Genomic DNA, 19240 nt, shown 5'->3' with positions numbered 1-19240 from the left:
AGAGGATACAAAATGGCAAACGAGAATTTTGGAAACCCTGTAAATGACACGCTAGTCTGTCTTTTGTGCATCAATTTCAATTAGATATATTTTTCAATAAATGTACAAATTAAGAAAGTCTGCTTCATAAAATTCTTCAGAGCAGTCAGAGGCACGGAAACTGCTCTACTGAACACCCATGATGATGACTTGCTCTCAAATCTTGACTCCAACTCCCCATCCGTACTTATATTCCTGGATCTTTCCTCTGCCTTCGACGCGGTCAATTATGGCATCCTGACAAGTCGTCTCTGTGACACTGTTGGAATCATGGGTCTGGTACTGGACTGCTTGACCTCATTCCTCTCCGACTGACCTTCCCAGGTTCAACTGGGCCCTTTTCTTTCCCCTATCACACTCTCCACTTGCAGAATCCCTCAAGGCTCTATACTCTTGCAGCAGCAATTCAACATCTGCCTTGCCCCTCTTGCCTACCTGATCTCTTCCTTCTCTCCACACTTCCAGTGTTATGCTTCCCTTCACTGCCTCTCCTCTTCCTCCTCTCTCCTTACTGACTGCCTGACTGCCATTCAGGCATGGTGTACTGCCAATGAACTATGCCTTAATGCCAGTAAGACTGAAAGCCTTCTCATTGGGAACCCTGCTCCCTCCTACCCTCCGGCCACCCTCTATGGGTCCCCTCCCCTCACCCTCTTGTGAAGCAAAAAACCTTGGTGTCTTCTTTGACTCCTCTCTCTCCTTCTCTCCTCACATTGCGGACCTTTCCAAGAAGGCCCACTATCAGCTCCAAATCCTCAGAGGTATTCTCCATTTCCTCACCTTCCCCCAGAAACTCCATGTCTGCGGAGCTCTGGTTCCCCCTAGGCTGGGGGAACAGCTTATTCCTCAATCTCCCTTTAGCTTCCCTTTGCTCCCTATAACTAATCCAGAATAGGATTGCAGGATTTATCCTTGGCCTCAAGCCCAGGGACCACATCTCTCCAGCCCTAAAATCTCTTCACTGGTTCCCAGTGGCTGCAAGGATCAAATTCAAGACCCTCTACATCATCCACAAGGCCTTCTGGGGCCTGGGACCCCGCTAGATCCAACTCTACATCCAATTCTTTCTCCCTAAATTCCTCCCTGCTAGAACCCTCCGGTTATCTAGCTTCAACTTCTCTAAGCAGAGAGTGGGGGGGTACATCTCGCTCCTCCGCAAGAGCATCCCACTGGAATAGTCTCCCTGCCCTTTGCAGGCTTGGGTCGGATCTTCTTAAGTTTCCGAAGCTCCTCAAGACCCTCCTTTTCTCTTCTTCCTTCCTTCTCCCCCTCCCCCTTCCCTGCTAACACCCTTGTCTGCCGCAGCGACTGGCTGCCTGGTTCCCTCTGAGTTGTACAGGGCACCAGGCCCCCTGCCCAGTCCACCCACCTCCTTGCACTTAGCATGGGGACCCTCACACCCTGCACACCATGCAATCCCTGGCACTTGCCCTCCTGGCCTCCCCTTAGCATTTGCCCTCTTCCCCCCTCCTACTCCCTGTCACTTGCACTCTCCCCTCTTGCCCTGCACTTCCCCTTCCACCCTTGCACTTCGCATTTCGCGTAGACCGGCACTCCCTCCCCCATGATCCCTCGCACTTCTTGTTACTGCACTTGCATGATCCGAGTGTCACAAGGCCTAGTAGTACCATTATTGTTTATTTGTTTATTTATTGTTTGCTTGTTAGGTGCTTATACAACAAGACAATATTGTTTCAAAGCGCCCACAGGGCAATTGAGCGAGCGTGGGTGGGAGGTACATTGCAATACATAAAAACACAATATTTCAGAGCAGAGGGGTAAAAAGGAAAAAGAGGACGTACCTACTATGCCTTGTGAGTATTCAGAACGTGCAAGTGCAGCAAGGAAGAGAGCATGGGGGTAAGTGCAGGGGAGTCTGAGCTCATGGGTGAGCCACAGATGAACTGCTTGGGGTGTTAAGTGAAACACGGCCTGGAGCCACAAGGGGTTTAAGTGCGAGTCTCCAGGGCAGAAGGTGTTACGTGCATGTGCAAAGGATATACAGAAGCTGGGCCAATTGGGTGGGGAGGTCAGGGCCCCGAGGATAAATGAGAGCCCAGAACACCAATCGCAGCAACTGTGGGATTATCGGGGGAGAGAAGAAGGGAAGGAGGAGGTAAAGAGGAGAGTCTTAAGGAGCTTCCAGAACTTAAGAAGATCCTGCTAAAGGCGAGGAAGGGTGGAGGCTGTTCCATAGGAGGGAGCCAGCAGAGGAAAGCGAGCGACCACCTGCCCTCTGTGTAGCGAAACGCTTTACACACAGTGAGTTGGAGCCAGAGGAGCATAGTGGTCTAGAGGGGAGAGTATTTAGTGAGATAAGGTTAAAGAAAGTGTTGTCCCCGGGCCCACACATGCATTGTTATCATTTTCCCTTGTCTTCCCACCCCATTTTTTGTCGTGTGGTGCCCTGAAACACCATTTGTTGTATAGGCACCTTACAAATGTCCAATAAATAAATCTATCAAAAATTACTTTCCTAATTTGATATTCAGCAGTCGCTCAATTAATAATTAGTCTTACAGCCTTGATGTAGGTCATGGAGGCACAAAACACCTATCGAGTAGAAAAAGATTGCACACCACACCTCATATACTTCAGGCATTGAATAAAATAACTTTTTGAAATTGATAAACCTGCTTTTTGTGATAGTTAGGCTTTACAGAGAGAACGTATTCAATTGTGAAGAAGTGGACATGTCACAGGCCTTTTTTAGGACATTACTAAGTATCCCTGAGGAATAGCTCAAATGTCTTCTGTTACTCTCAAATACTCTTGGAAACGTTACTCCAAGTGCCAGCATGCAACAGTTGTTTGGCCTCTATCTCAATGTTCTCTTAGAATTTTGTATCCCACTTCCATCATGCACACGTTGCCTGGGCATCGCTTTCTAGTTGTACTCTAGGAACCTGTACCACAAGTTCCAGTAATAGTTCCCCTGATATAAAATGTCTCGAGGCGCTATGAACTTGAAAGACAAGTCCCAGCACGCAATGCAATGTGACAAAGTGCCCTGCAGGACATCAAGTAGATCCTGGCGTCAGAAGTCTTTTGTTCTAGACTATTGCAGGTGACATTAGCTGTGGCAATGTTTTTCTCTATGGCCTGTTCATTGCTACCGAGCTGGGCTTGTGCTATAAAAATATATAATAACAAAAATAGTAATTCCTTGTATTCAAATTCAGCTTTTCAGTGATCCTCTCCATCCGGTTTCGCTTTCAGTGCTTTTCTCCTGCCCCATGGTCTTCGCCCAGGGAGACTCTTACCCAACTCAATGATTAGTCTTGCTCCTGTCTCAGTTCCAACAATCATCCTGCTCGCCATCGCTCAGTCAGTTCTCTTTCTCAAACCTGTCTGTTAGGACACCGTCCACTGACTGCACTAGGGCCCGGCCGCAGGCGTCCCCCCTCTGCCCCCTCGTCCGTTGCCCTTGACTCTGGTTCCCAGCCAAGCTAATGATGAGTAGCTCCGTGTCTGCCAGCTCTGGAGCTGTGCCACTTGTGCCAGTTCCTGTCAATGGCAAACCTGTCTCTGGGCAGAAGGGAAGCGTAGCCACATGAAAAGTAGACAGTAGACTCATACTTTCTCTGCTGTTCCACCAGCTCATGTCCATTCAAAGTGTGGACAACATCACCTCACATAATCCGATTTGCCTGAGCAGGTCTCAGTGTCCAACGTTTGCAATGAAACCAAAAGGAAATGAGGGTGAATCCGAAATTGTAAGGCAGCTGTATAAAAGGGTATTATTATTCCACCAATATCAAAACATGAGTCTCTGGACTAGGGGTTAGTGGTCTCCTATACAAACCCTCCCAAGGGAAGTCCCACTCTCGGCTTACCCGGTTCCCCCATCAGGAGTGCTGTTATTCAATGTGATCCAATGCAAGTCTGCTGCCACATTCACAGTTGGAGAACTGCACACGCTTCCAATCAGTCAATTGAGCCTACCTTCTGGGCACTATGCCCATTCATTGCCATCTTTCCACCCTGTGTCAGTGCAGCTTGGAAAACTGGATATACGCTTGCATGTTGGAGGTTACGTAAGGCATTATTTTGTTGGTACGACGTCGTTTCATCCACAGTCGTTAATTATTTGTGATACGTTTCTCTTTGTTTATAGGGCTTGGGTTGTTCTGGAAGGACTTGTACTGGGTTGTTTTTTATATATAGCTTGCTTTATGCATTGGTTCTTTGTATGGTAGCATTTTGGCCAGTACTTTTTTTTGTGTTTGCTGGTGCATATGTTCTGCACTTTGTTTTGTCACTTTGTTCTGACCCCATCAGTCACTGACCTGTGCAGTGTCCCTATTCACTGCTCCAGCTGCTGCTCAGTGACATGACCTTAGTTCTGCTCTCATTGCTTTGTATTTGCTTGGCATATAATGCATTACCTCTGTGTACTGACACACTTGGTTCTGAATCCCACAGAGGCCCAAGTGTTGTTTCTGAAGAAGTTGCAAAACGTGTCAGTGGAGGAGATGGAGGATGTGACCCTGGAGGTGGAGGTCAGCACGGACACTGCTGAAGTGCAGTGGATGAAGCACGGTGTGGTGATACAGCCTGGTCCCAAGTACACCCTGGAGGAGTCAGGACGGAGACACACTTTGACAATCCACGGTGTCCGCTTCTCCGACTGTGGCAGCTACCGCTGTGAGAGCTTACATGACAAGACCCAGGCCAAACTATCTGTAGAAGGTAAGTAGCTCCATCAAATGGGGACAACCAGGGGAAACACTTGTGAAAGTTAGGTACAGCAATCCCTAGCAGTGTGGGAACAGTAAGTGCCGTCACATTGCCAGATCAGTCTGTGCTGTTGGTAAGTATTGTCAATACTTCACAAGGCACAGGCCAAACTCTACCAGAAAGGTAAGTACCGTTATTATTGATATCACTTGAACACATGCAAAAATCTCAGAGGGAACCAGGCAGCCAATCAAAAGAAGGGTGAAGGAAAGGATGAAGATAGTGCCATGATCCTCATGCCTCTACATAGGTTGATAAGATGCTTGGTGATAACACAGGTCACGTGCAGCTTCATTCAGCTGTCCTTTAACTGTATCATAGAAATGTATCTGAAACTTTAGGAGACCATGCAGATTAGATTAGAAGGTTGCAACCTATTGTTAAGGAGATTTATAAAGAGCAGCCTGAGCTCAGAATTGAGGCTGTGAAATATTGAGGGGGAAGACAAGGGCCAATAAAATACAGTCATACAAAAAATGTGCTTTATAGTACCATCCCAGCATAAAAGGTGTTCCAATGGGCAGAAACTCCTGCATGGGTTGTTGGGACAGTGTGCATGAGTGTGATTGTATAGTGCATGAAACATCAAGATATCACTGGACCATACTAGAGATATGGGTCTGTATACTGTGAATGACGACTTGGTGAAGAGTTCAGCCACAATAATATGTAAGAACACTTTAAGAACTCAAAAGTAAAAAGTCCCATTGCTTCAATATGCAAGAATCCAGACTCTCTCTCCCTCTATGAGGTCAGGCCTCACTACAAATGCGAGCCAAGTATTGGTGTTTCCAGACATATTGCTGAGGGGCTTCGCCTATACAAAGGTCAGCCAATTCTCCCTGTGGCTCACCCAGAGGAGAAATATGTTAGCCCCTCCCATACAGACTCAGCACACATGCACACCCTTCTACTCATCACAGGGGCATGCTTCCAATCTCTCACCCATTTCCTACATCTTCGAAGAAAATGGTATCTCCCGGGCTTAAAGCTAAAACAAATCATTTGCATGCAAACAACCCCTTTTTTTATTCATACAGACAGAGGCCATGAACAGTTGCACAGTCTTCTCCACCCATGCAGCGTCCATCTACCAGAAGGAGGCACTCTCAGCACTTACTTCTGAAATGGCATCAACAATGCCCTAGTCCCTCATTAATTGAACCCCTTTCCAGTGTGTTCTGTGCTTCTCTGTTTGAACCTCATGACCAATTCCAGACATCAATACTGATAAAATAATGGGTGGAGGAGCTTGTGCAGGGAAAGATCTTGGACTATTAAGCTGGTTTAGAGGTAAATCATTAATGAGCAAAGACAACAAAATGTACACCCCGAATCCTGCCAATTACTTTTTAAAATATATTAAGGATCTAATGCCTGAGAATACAAGTGTAATGATCTAATGCCTGAGAATACAAGTGTGTCAATTCCTGGGCATTCTATGCCCCATATTCATTGCAGTGTTCAAGAAACACTATGGGTGGAATGCCTTGGCCATAATTGATCTGGCAAAGTCATCCGTCTATCTAACTCTCTAGGATGTCTGTACGATGTGGACTTACACACAGACCCATATGCATAGATGTCTTTATCCTGAGACCAGACTTCCCTTCACAGCCCCTCACCTCCTCGTCTAAAATTCAGCGAGGTTGCGAAACCCAGATTTCCGCATCCCAGTTTTATGCAGAGGAAACATCTCTGGTGCCAAGAAGGAGGATGGCCCTCAGACCCCAATGTAGTGACAGATGTTATGGCCATTGTAACATCCCATCCAACTGCTGAGGGTGTCCAAATGATTACATATGCTTCATGGTTATATACACGTTGCTTGTGGAGTATGTGTTGTGAAATTAAATCTGTACCAAGCACAGTGCACATTTTGTACATAGGGAGACAATCATTAATCTAATTTATCACAGACATATTTGTCACATAGACAGATATGTGGTTATTCTTATGTTTCCAAAATGCTGTTTGATTTATGTAAAGAGGCGACCTCACTGGTGCTAATTAAACCCTTGCCTTTGCACGTTTGGGCATTTCAAAAGAGAACACTGGTAGTGTACCAGGCTGCCATTTTGCAGTTATAAACTTCAAACAGAGGTAGCAAAAGGGAGAGGTATGTGCATATATAGATAGAGAGAGAGAGAGAGAGAGAGAGAGAGAGGGAAAGAGAGAGATAGAGATACATATAAAGAGGGAAAGGGACAGAGTGAGGGAGAGAGCTATTGAGAGAGAGGGAATAGGGAGAGTGAAAACCAGATTGTACTGACAGAGCGCACATGTACCATACTGCACTGACACAGAGAGAGAGAGAGAGAGAGAGAGAGAGACTAATAGAACAGAACCCACAACCACACTAACAGGGGAAGAGGTAGAGAGGTCCGGATCACATTGACAAAGAAAGACAGACTGCGCCAACAGAGAGAGAAAAATTGAGAGGACACGCTAGCAATGCAACTCCCACCCACAGTGAGACCAATACACAGTGAGGCAGAGAGTGGCACAGAGTGAGAATGAGAGAGAGGGAGAGAGAGAGAGCAAGCTCAAAGGAGACAGGGAAAAGGGGACTGCAGAGAGAGAGGGTGAGAGATTTTGACATAGGATACTCCTGGTACAGCTATGTAGAAATATATTTATATTGACATGTTTAAATTCCAGAGTCCTATTAATGTGGCATGGCTAATTTCATGCCCCCTGTACACAGTTCCACCCCACAATTCTGGGCAAGAAACATACAGTGTATTTCTCAAAACACCAAATGTATTTAAAAGAATAAAGTAACTTCAACTAAGGTGGTCTCCGGCTTTACCCCATAGAATTAACCACAATGTTATGGACTCATATATTCTTAATCAATTAAACAAATGTTATCTGCCTTTATGAATTTTACTGCTCGTCTTCACACAAGTGATCACTTCCAATACATTTTCTTTATATATTTTATACCCTTAAATCTACTATGCATATTATTACACTCCTTCTAGGTTTGCTTGTATCTAGACAGCCCAGCACATGTTCATGATAACGTTGCCACTTTTCGGCCAACACATTTATTTACTGGTCTACAATAAATTCAAAGCCACTTGATTTTTCTCCAGTATCAAAACAAGTATGTTATCTGAGAAATTATTTACACATATACATTTATTCACTTGTACATTGAACTTGGCTATATGCAGGTCATTTCAATGTAGACAATGGCCAGTTTGATTTAGCTTGCAGAGGTTTGGACTCAAAATCAATACTCTCACAGATACTTGCACGCTGCCCTGAAAACATATGTGTGTGGTCTTCTCAGAATATGTATGTGCAGCTTTCAATGCACGCGTGTGTGTGTGTCTGACTTTCACTGAACATGAGTGCACTAATCTACATGCATGCACATCTTTTAATATGCCTGTGTGTAGTTTTCAGTCTCCCTGAATGTTGGGCAGGAGATACACCCAGTACAATTTACAATGTTAAAACATCCTTTCCCTATCACCTTATGCATTGGGTCTATTTATGCATTAAAAGATAAGGGACTGTATTAATTACTAAGAATGGGATAGGTTCCCTGCATTAGTTTTGTTTTTTCACAAACATCAATTATTACTAGTCTGCAGTGGGCGCAAATGTGCTTGATAAGGATATCAAGCACACTATGCAATAGTCGGGCTACTACAATATACCCTGTGTAATTCTCTGCTGGCATGAGTCCATGATTCTTTTTAGAGGTGCATACGTTTAACAAAAGCAATTCTGCATTTTAGACGCTCCAAAAAGCATTCAGTTTTAAACGTTGATCCCAATACAAAATACATTGGGCTTTAAGGAAATGCTTCTCACTTGAGTAATCAGCTTTTATCTACAAGGTAAATAGACACGAGACCTTCGAGTGGTCAGTTTTAAAATCTCTATTATTGATATTTGTCGGTAGTATTTGTCGGGAGATAATGTCCACAACGGGCAAATTATTTCAACATACCACCTTGAGCCAGCGTGTCCAGATGACAGCTTGGAGGGTTTAACTGCCTAATGAACTGATGCTAGATACCGTTCTCCCTGCCTAGCTAGAAACACATTACGTGTTGTCACCCACAGTGAATCGCCATTTCGATATCTACAATGAATTGCTATTAACATTGGTACTAACACCACTATCAATTTGCCTAACATCAGTTGTTATTGTATAAGCATTTCAGCTCTGCCACCCACTATGGCTGTTGGTTTTTGTGTTCCTCAGTCTTTCTAGCCTTGCTGGCTAGATGTCCCCATGTTTTATTTTTGATATGTTGTTTTTTAAATAAAATGTTTTAACATGTTCTGACCACGTTTTCTGTCGAGTTATGTCCTTCCGTTTTCCAATGACAGTGCTCTCCCTAAGCCCCGTCTCTGGCAGCCATCTTCAAATTCTTACTGCACGTTTCAGTGTTGGGAGTCCTCTAGTTTGCTCTCCGAGCTATTTGTACATTGTTTCTAGTTTTTCTATGAGAAAAGTTCAATTATTGTTCCAAGGAGCCTGTCTACTCTTTTCTTCATCTTCTGGCAACGGGGATCCGTTGTCAGTGAAGTTCAACATCCCTCAAGAGCGAAGATTCATCGAAGATTCTAGAAGGCCATCTTGGGCCTACATCATGCCCTCCGACCATGTTGGAAGAAAAGGAGGAGGGAAGATTCCTCTTCAGGCGCTGCACCAAATGCGGGCTACAGAATGTGTATGTGGAAGACAAGCCCCTACAATGCCTCTACTGCCTACACCCGGACCCTAAGGAGGTAGAGTGCGAGATATGCCAAGTTTCTTCTAAGAAGACAGCGAAAGACAGGCACAGTAGGCTGGCGGCATGTCTTAACTCGACCAAGGCCTCTGACTGGGCTCTGAGCATGGTCATGCCTTATCCATGACCGGCTGGTTCGAGGAGCAGTCTTCTAAGTCCTTTGAGGGTGCCCCATCCGTGGGGGTCCATGATAAGGCCAAGATCTGCAAGTCCAAATCCAATGGGTTCGCTGCTGATGCGGGGCCCAAGTTGGATATGACGCGATCAACATCACTGTCTGCCTCCATGGCCACCCTACCATCAAGCTCCTCTTAGAAGAGGAAGTCATCCACCCCGGCAAAGCTACAGGAGAGATCCGAAAAGATAAGGTTGGAGGAGAAGAAGGCCACGAAGCCTAAGCAGGCTCAACCGGCACAGTCAAAGTCTTTGTCTGCTACTTCGTTGATGGCTACCACTACCACGGCAGCTGTGGGCGCTGATCTACGTGGGTGGCTCCCACGGAGCAGAAAGTGTCCCTGCCACCATGGCATGACACTGCTACAGAAGCCTTGGCGAAGGCTGCAGGCACCCCAGAAGGGATTAAGACACCAGCCCAGGTCCCAGTTAAGGCCCGTCAGGGGGGATAAATAGGGGTGGGGCGAGGAGGCCCCGAAACAGTCCTCTCAGGTCGCCGCTCAAATTATGGAGGTTTCGTCCATGGACGACGAGGATTTAGTGTCTATGTATACGGTCCACAAGGATGACGACGGCATCAGTGACGACCGCGCAGGGCCTAGTTTTCCTTCTCTGCCTTCTCAGCTGAGGGATATTTCCTTGGACATTCTGACTCTCCACACCTTGGTGTCAGAGATACAGAAGAGGATGGCCCCCGGCACCGGTAACTGCAGAGCCCCAGGTCCCCAATCAACCACTGATGAAAAAGAGGAAGTGTCATTTGATGCCCCATATCAACCTCCTCCACCACGTCGGGCCACAACTCCCCCAGCGGACCCCGATACGGGTAGAGGGACGGATACAGACACGACTACGGATGAGGATGAAGACTTTGTCCCAGCGGACAATGAATCGCCACATTTGGATGTTCATCATAGGGATTCCCCACTGGACGAGGTGGGATTCTTCCACTCCAGGGCATCCAAGCTCTTCCAGCTGATACCGTAGGAAACAAAGAAGGAGGCCTTCTTGTATCAAAGACGACAGGCCGAAAGGAAGACGATCATGGTGGTACCCTTTCTGCACGATATTTGTGAAGAGGGCCTGGCCCTCATGAAGAACCCTTGCACAACTCCAGCCAAACGGGACAGGCTAGAGAAGAAGTATAGGGTGCCAGACTCTGCTCCCAAGTGCCTGAGGTCGCAGCCATCACCGGAATCGGTGGTGTGGTCTGCTGCGAGAAAACGATCGGGTAACCCGTCTTCATCATCGTCAAGCCCTCCGGACAGCAAGGGGAAAAGGATGGACGCCATGGGGAAGAAAGTGATTTACACAGCGCCATCCACAATCAAGGCGGCCAACGCCCTGGAAACCCTAGCCAGGTACGACGGGGAATTGTGGTAGGACTGATTCTGGATAAGAATAAGAAGATGTAAGCCCTCGCCCTCTTCCAGGAAAGAGAAGTGGCATCGGACCATGCAATCACAGTGGCAGTGGACATCGCCAGCACAGGGTTCCGTCAGTTGGGTAACGGGGTCTGCCTTCGTCGACAGGGATGGATGAAGGCCACTAACTCCCGTCAGGAGGTCCAGGCAAAGGTACTGGACATGCCCTTCGACAGGGAGAATCTGTTTGGGAAGGCGGTTGACAAGTCTCTCCCGGCCATTAAGATCGATACAGAGACAGCCCATTCCCTCTGCACCCTCCAGCAGCACCCTTCATTTTCTTCCCTCTCCTCTAGGGGAAAATCGAGCAGGTCATCAAAAGGTTTCTCCACGTCTTACAGACAGTCTTTCCGGTCCTCCACGCAAGAAGCCTATAGAGGCCCCTCCCAGGCCTACAGTAGCGGAGGACAGCGTTGCCGTCGCCTGAAGGGCAGGATGCCGGCGCCCAAGCAAGCCTGAACCGGTCAAGACATCGGGCCCCCACTCGTGCACCCCAGTGGGAAGCAGGCTGATGAGATCCCTATAGCCATCTTTTTCGATTTAAGAAGATGATGATGAGTGTGAGAGACTTATGCTAGAGATGGTTTCAGGAGGAGCTCAACACAGTAATAGCTCCAGGACTGATTGTGGATGCTCCATATATGCTGTCCCTTTCTACCCCTGCAGCGCGCCTGCCCGTACAGCTTGTTTAGATTCTCCACAATTTTCTGAACCATTAATCGATGTCCAAACAGTTTATCCTCAACCAAATCTTCATAAAAAAGCAAGCCAAAACATTGGGACCCCTCCCTCTATACTGCAGTCTGGTGACTCTATTATGTTGACATAAAAGACCAACAACAAACTAGGCTTATAGCTAATTCTTCAGAACCTGTTGCTACTAAAATGTCATTGCTAATGTGTGTTATGGAAACATGGCTGAAGGACTCCTGCAGCCCTAAAATAAGCATTGCCTCTCCCTCAGGCTTTAATTTCTTTGGGATAACTCGTGTACATGGAATGGGTGGTGGTGTCGCTACCCTGGTAAAATCTAACCTGCACTTCTTTGAATGCTCCATTGATTGTGCCGTCTGTGACACCATCCTTTTAAAGTTTCTTCCTAATGAAAATGGTTGCATTCATGTGATTTTGATCTACCGTCCACCTGAGACTATGCCAGGATTTAATGAGGACTTGTTACACCTACTGGCCTCTCTCAATAAACCAAATTGTTCCACCATTTTACTAGGGGACTTAAATCGCTGGCTGGGGAACCCTGGCAACAAGGACTCCCGTGAGTTAGAAAAACTCCTTAAAAGCATGGACTTCACAATCCTTAACACAGAGCCAACCCACTCAGGAGGTAACATTTTAGATTGGGTTGTCTCTAGAAATATGTCCATAGAAATCACTAATACTAGAGCCTGTCCCTAGTCCGATCACTCCTTAGTCTCCCTAGCAAACTACAGAAAGTACACATCTCACTAAATATATCAGTCAGTAGGAATTTAAAAAGGATCAATCTGGAGGAATTAGAACAATGCCTCATCCAGGTCATGGTCCATACTTAGGGATTCGATTCTCCTTATGGTCTGGTGACTGTTTACAATGCTCCATTAAACTGCTTTCCGGATAGAGTGGCCCCTTTAAAATCCAAGTTAGGTGTGCTGGGCTGACGCTACCTCAAAAACTGAGCACATACATGGTGGTGTCCCTCAGGGAGCCTGTTTGTCCCCAACATTGTTTAATCTGTAAATCAGGCCTCTCTGTAACCTTCTTACTACCCAGGTCATCCACTTCACTAATTATACGGATGACACTCAACTCCTTATGGAGTTGAATGGAGATTACGGGTCTGATTCAGCCTGGCTTAATAACATCTATGTACCCGTGAAGGGGTGGATGTCCTGTAATTGGATGTGTTTGAATCCAGCCAAGTCTGACCTAATGATTGAGTCAAGTTAGGTTCTGAATACTCACACATGACCATCGATAACAATAATATAAAGATGGTGTGTGCATGGATGCCTCCCTTAGCTCCGATGCTCATATTTTTTTATTTTAAAAATTTATTTATTGGCATTTGTGGTTATATGCATTGTACATTTTCATTAGTCAGGTCCTTAACTCAGGTTGACTGACTTACTTGCAGTTAACATGCCATTATATTCAAAAACGGTCAACAACATTTATACAACAAAATAACATTAACTGTCTCCTTATGGGGGATAGCTGGAGGTTAGTCTGTCTCTGGAGGGGGTGGTGGGCGGTCGACCCGGCTTTGGGGGGTCATCGGGAATCTTTCCTGAGATGTCCTGGTTGACGGGGGGCCGTATTCCGGTATTTGTCCATTCTAGTGGGTCAATAAGTTATTCGGGTTCATTGTTCAAGGGGGTTTATCATCGGGGGATCGAAGTATTTTAGACATAGTGTCTTTCCATGCCTCCAGTGCCATGCTTGATTCTTCAGTGGATCTGGCTATGCTGTCTTCCCAGGCTCTGGTTTCAGCGTTTGCCCACCTTTCCAGTTCGATGCGCCAAGCTTTGCAACTCGGACCTGCAGGTTTTTTCCATGCCATGGCGATAGTCCTTTTGGCTGTTATACATAGCAGGTCCATCAATTTCACAGCGTGTTTAAGTTTAGCTAGCCTGGGGTAACTGCCCAGGAGGCATTCTGCTGGGGTCCATTTGTATCTTGTAACTTCAGCTGCTTCACAGGTCTGCTTTACCTTTGCCCAGAGAGTTTGTGTCTTAACACAGTTCCATAGCATATGGATCAGATCTGCTCCTTCCGTCCCGCACCAGTTACATTGTGCTTGATTGGTCTTATTAAACTTTGCTATTTTACTCGGGGTCAGGTAGGTGCGGTACAGTACATTGATTTGTATTAATCGGAATCTCTGGTTCCTTGACACCTCCTTCGGGAATGACAATGCCCTGAGCCATTCGCTGTCAGACATTTCCTGTCCCATGTCCGTTTGCCAACGGATCCTCATTGCTTCGCTTCGAGGGTTGGAGATGTTGCGCAAAATACTGTATATCTGTGATACCACCTTCCCACCATCGTTCAGGTTGTACATCAATGTCAAGAAGGGATCAGCCTCCGGTTCTTCAGGCCAGGTGGCCCATCTCGATCGGGCTATGTTCCGGAGCTTTTGGTACCACAGGAATTGTCCGGCGTGGATATCTTCCCTCTCCCGTATTTCGGTAAATTCTCTAAACGTGCCGTCCATGTAGAGGTCGCCCCAAGTGTATAGCCCCTTCCTTTCCCACGATCTGATGTTGTTCAGGCTAACGTCTGTTTCGTTCAGGCCAGACAGTATCGGCACTTCTTGGAAGTATGGTTGTTTCAGATGCTGGATCATCATGGCTCTGTGCCATATTTTCTTACCCAGGTCTGCCAGGAATGGTGGTCTGCACATAAGGTTTTTGGGGGCCCAGATCAGTTCTTTCAGCCGAAGCGGCTTTATCAGCGCTTGCAGCAGGGGGGACTCGGAAGTGACATCGTCTGCTAGCCATTTGAATACATGGCTCAGTTGGGCCGCCAGGTAGTATTTTTCTAAGCTTGGTAGTTGAATTCCGCCCTGCTCGTACGGCAGGACCAGCGTGGATAAGGCCACCCGGTGTCTGCCATTTCCCCACAGGAATTCCTTGATTATTGCGTCAAGGAGTTGGAAGAAGGGTTTTGTGATGTAGAAGTGCACATTTTGAAATCCGTATAGGAATCTGGGGAGAATGATCATTTTAGCTATTGAGGCCCTTCCTAGTATAGACAATGGGAGCTTTGCCCAGAATTTTATGGATTTCCGAAGTATGGGTACCGCAGCCTTCGTATTGTGCTCATGCATCAGCTCCGGGGTGTGCATTACCAGGATCCCAAGGTAACGGAAAGCCGTCGTCCGCCACTCAACGCCCACCTTGGGAAGTTCATCAGTACTTCTATTTTTCAATCCCGCTAGTGGGAACAAGCAGGATTTGGTTTTGCTGAATTTAATGCCAGAGTATTTGGCATAATTGTCAAGAACATCCAATATTGTCGGGACATTCTTATGGGGGTTATTTACGTATATCAGGACATCGTCGGCATATATTGAGATGATGTGGTCTATTCCTGCCAGTCTAATCCCTGCATCGAAGAACTGCTTTCTAAGATAGATTGCTATGGGTTCCAATCCCAGAACGTAAAGCATGGGAGAGAGTGGGCAGCCCTGCCTAGTGCCCCTTTGGATGTCCCAGGCTTCCGACACGTATTTCCCGGATTTAAGCCTAGCCCTCGGGTTGTTATATAGGATCTTAACCCATTTGATGAACCTTTGGCCAATTCCGAATCCCTCCAAAACCGCTATAAGCCACTCCCAGTATATGGAGTCAAACGCTTTAATGGCATCCAGAGATAGTAGTGCTAGTTGTTCATCACATGTGTTGGTTTGGGCTATGATATGTTGAAGCCTTCGCAAGTTCAGGGACGTGCTTCGGCCTGGTATGAAGCCATTCTGGTCTATGTGTATGACGTCTCCAATCACTTTAGAGAGTCGGTTTGCTAGGATCTTCGTCAATATTTTAACGTCATAATTTAGCATAGCGAGCGGTCGGTAGGAGTCGCATTTATCGGGAGGTTTATCAGGCTTGAGCATTGGTATCACCAGGGTTTCTCTCATGCTGTCTGGTAGGATGCCTTCTTCGTAGGCTTCTAAAAAGACCTGGTGTAGTAGGGGGGTCAGGGAAGGTTCAAATGCTTTATAGAACTCAGGGGGGAGCCCATCGGTCCCCGGGGTTTTACATGTGGCCAGGGAACGAATGGCTTCTGTTATGTCCTCTTGTGTGATGTCAGAGTCTAGGGTGTCGGAAGGTGTTGGCGATAGTCTGGGTAGTCCTATTTCTTCTAAGGTGTCCAGTATTTGTTCTTGCGGGACTTTTTCTGTATGTGAGTACAGTCTGGCATAGTAAGCTTTAAAGGTATCATTGATGCCCTGTTGGGTTCTATGCTCTACACCATGTTCATCCTGTAGTATCGTGGTTATGTGTTTAGGGTGCTCTCTTTTACAAAGCCAGGCTAGTAACCGGCCAGGTTTGTCAGCTTCTGAGTGTGTTCTGTTTGTTCTTCTTATGAAATCAAATTTGGCTAATCTGTCCCATGCCCCTGAGCAATCCTCCCTAAGAGTTCTAAGGTTATTTTCCCTCCCGGGGGTATCCACTGGGGTGGATTCAAGTTTTAATATCTCGCATTCTTTCTGTTCAAGTGCGGTCTTTAAGGTTCTCCTGATTCCTCCGGCTTTCGCTATAACTTCCCCTCTCGTGACTACTTTAAGGGCGTCCCATAGTGTGCTGGCATGTTCGACACTACCTGAGTTTTCCGTTATGTAGTTCTCTATAACTTCATGTAGTTCCTCCCTGAAGGCTGGATCTATTAAGGCCTCGGTGGGCATTCTCCACATGGGGATGGGTGGTCTGGGGCTGTTGTGTTGCCAGTCTAGCAGAAGAGGGGAGTGATCGGAGATAGTCCTCCCTAGGTATTGCGTATCTCTTACTTGGGGTAGGTGTTCTTTGCTTATGAAGAAGTAATCGAGCCTGGTGTGGAGTTTGTGGGGTGATGAATAGTATGAGTAGGCCCTTTCGGTTGGGTGTAATTCCCTCCACGTGTCGGTCAGATCTAGTTCCTTTAATAAGGTGACTAGGGATAGAGTGGCTGCGGAGGGACCCTTCTGTGGGGACCAGGATCTGTCCAGTACTGAGTCATGGACACAGTTAAAGTCACCTCCCCATAAAAAGAAGCCCTCCCTGTACTGCACCATCTTGGAACCTAATGTTTTCAGGTGGTTGGGGATGTTGTTATTGGGGAAGTATGAGTTAACTATGCAGATCTCTCTGTGCTCGAGGGTGCCCCATATTATGAGGTATCTGCCCTCTGGGTCCGTTTCCGTTTTATGCAGGTGGATTGGTGTCCGTGGGTTGATCCAAGTGTAAACCCCTCTGGCGTATTTAGAGTAGGGTGCTCCAAAGCCCTGTCCCCCCCAGTGCTCATTAAGCTTAGCGTTTGTTTCCGTGTTGCAGTGTGTCTCTTGTATCAGGGCTATGTCTACTTTTTTCCTGCGTAGGTAGGATTTGATTCTGTTCCTACGAAGGTAAGTGCCCAGGCCCCTCACGTTCCAGGTTAGTATCCTAATGTGCGTTGCCATCTAGGTTATGTTGAAGACACGGGAGGGTCTTGCTTCTCCCTGAAATGTTTGCAATCTCATCTAGGACCTCAAGGTCATTGCTTGCTCGTGGGTTCCCGCCCCTCTCAGCCGCCGTCCCAGCCCACCGGCCCTCCAGTTGTGCTTTTTCATTTGGAGACCTACCAACTATTTCAACTACCATTCCAGGGAATGGATTAACACTACAAATCAACAAGAAGAAACTGCCCCCAGCAGTTGTTTCAAACTCACAACGCTCGGGGGCTCCCAAGCCTTCCATACCTCTCCAGGTCTTCGGGTTCGGGCAGTGTGTAGCTGCGTTGACTACACCTTGTCGGTCGGGGGGGTTCAGCAGCTGTCTTGTGAGTGGGGCTCCTGTTTCCTGCCCAATCTTGTTGTTTCCTTGATGCGGGTTTGGGTTCGATCTTTGCGTTCGGTTTCATTTGCATTGGATTCTTGCGGGATCATCATTTGCTGCTTTTCGCCTGCTCTTCAGTGTCTTCCGCTAGGTTATTGTGTTCGAGCCATAGGTTTGCTGCGATTGGGGTCTCCAAGAAGATCGCCTTCCCTTTGTGTATTATTTTAAGTCTTGCTGGGTACAGCAACATGTATTTAAGATTCAGTTTGCGTAGTCTGGCCTTTATAGGTACGAAGGAATTTCTTGCCCGCTGCACCACCGGCGTGTAGTCAGGGTACATGACTATTAATGCATCGTTTCTTTTGATCTCTCCCCCTTCTCTGGAGAACCTCAGTATGGTCTCTCGGTCTCTGAAATTCAGGATTTTTGCAATCATAGGTCTCGGGTAGGACCCTGGGGGTGGCCGTTTCTGGAGAGATCTGTGGGCACGTTCCACAGAGAACCCCTGGGTGAGGTTGCCTGCCCCAATTTCCTGTAGCAACAGCGATTCTATGAATTCTGTGGGGTCTGAGCCCTCCATGCCCTCTGGGATTCCCAAGATTCGAACGTTGTTCCGTCGGGCCCGGCCTTCTGCTTCCTCGGATCTTGCTTCTAGTCTTGCCACCGTTGTTTCTAGCGCTTTGACTTTCGCTTGTAGCCCCTGCGTCGCCTCTGAGGTCTCACGTGTGGTGACTTCTGTGGCGGTGACTCTTTCAGCTAGGTTTCGGGCATCTTGCCTTATCAATTGGAGGTCTGATATTATTTCCCCCCTCATGTCCTCCACCGTTGTTCTCAGTGCTGCGATTGCCTGAAGGATCTGTGAGTCACGGGGGTCCGCCGCCGGTGGTGGTGCCTCTGCCATGTTGTTCTCTGCGTGTGGTATCTGCTGTTTTGGTTTGGAAGTGGTGAATGAGTCCATCGTTATACTTTTTGATCTGCCTTTGGGAGGAGGCATTACACCGCCTGATGGTTCTGGTTTTGCCAGTGTCGGTTTTAGGTTAGTAGCCCCAATGAGTTGTAGGGATCTCTCCTCCGGGGATCGTTTCAGTGCTGGGTCACACCTTAGTTTGGTGTTCGTGCTCTCCCCGTTGGCCGTGAGGGGTGGTTAGGTGGATCCGCGGTCCTGCTACAACCGTGTCACCGTCCGCCCGTGGCGCCCTCCCGGCGCGATCCACAGCGGATTGTCTGTGGCCTCACAGTTCGGGTAGCTGGGTGGACGACAGCCCTCCCCGGGAGTTGGTGGTGTGGGGCAGGTCCGAGGTGCGACCTCTGTTGTGTCCCCGTCTTCTTGGGTCTCCCCCCCAACGTTATCCGCAATGCATTGGGTGTTGGCGCACAGTGCAATTGGTGGGGTGGGCGATGGCCCCCGCCGGTGGGTGATGGTGTGGGACCGTGTGCCCGCTCGTAAGGGTAGGCACTTACTTCTGGTATGCTGGTCGGGGATGCGGTTGCCCTTTCCAATCCGGGCCTTGTCCCGGGCTGGGGGATCCGTGGGTTTCCGGCTGGGACCCTCACCGATACCCAGATGCGTCGCTTCTGTGTGTGCTCGCGCCGG

The 19240-nt window shown here is 47.5% G+C and overlaps 1 protein-coding gene across 3 annotated transcripts in view; it reads left to right on the top strand.

The window, feature by feature from the left end:
- The window catches only part of OBSL1 (obscurin like cytoskeletal adaptor 1), a 1294044-nt gene that overhangs the window by 1042661 nt on the left and 232143 nt on the right, over window positions 1-19240 (top strand). For all 3 annotated transcript variants that reach the window (XM_069616948.1, XM_069616946.1, XM_069616947.1), the window contains one exon: window positions 4465-4731. In XM_069616948.1, coding sequence (XP_069473049.1) covers window positions 4465-4731 — 267 coding nt within the window. The remainder of the gene's footprint in view (window positions 1-4464; window positions 4732-19240) is intronic.

The sequence above is a fragment of the Ambystoma mexicanum genome, chromosome 9, assembly GCF_040938575.1.
Source record: "Ambystoma mexicanum isolate Mex_15411 chromosome 9, UKY_AmexF1_1, whole genome shotgun sequence".
Taxonomy (NCBI): Eukaryota; Metazoa; Chordata; class Amphibia; order Caudata; family Ambystomatidae; genus Ambystoma; species Ambystoma mexicanum.
Note: the sequence above shows the minus strand (reverse complement) of the source record. Positions and strands in the feature narration are given on the sequence as shown.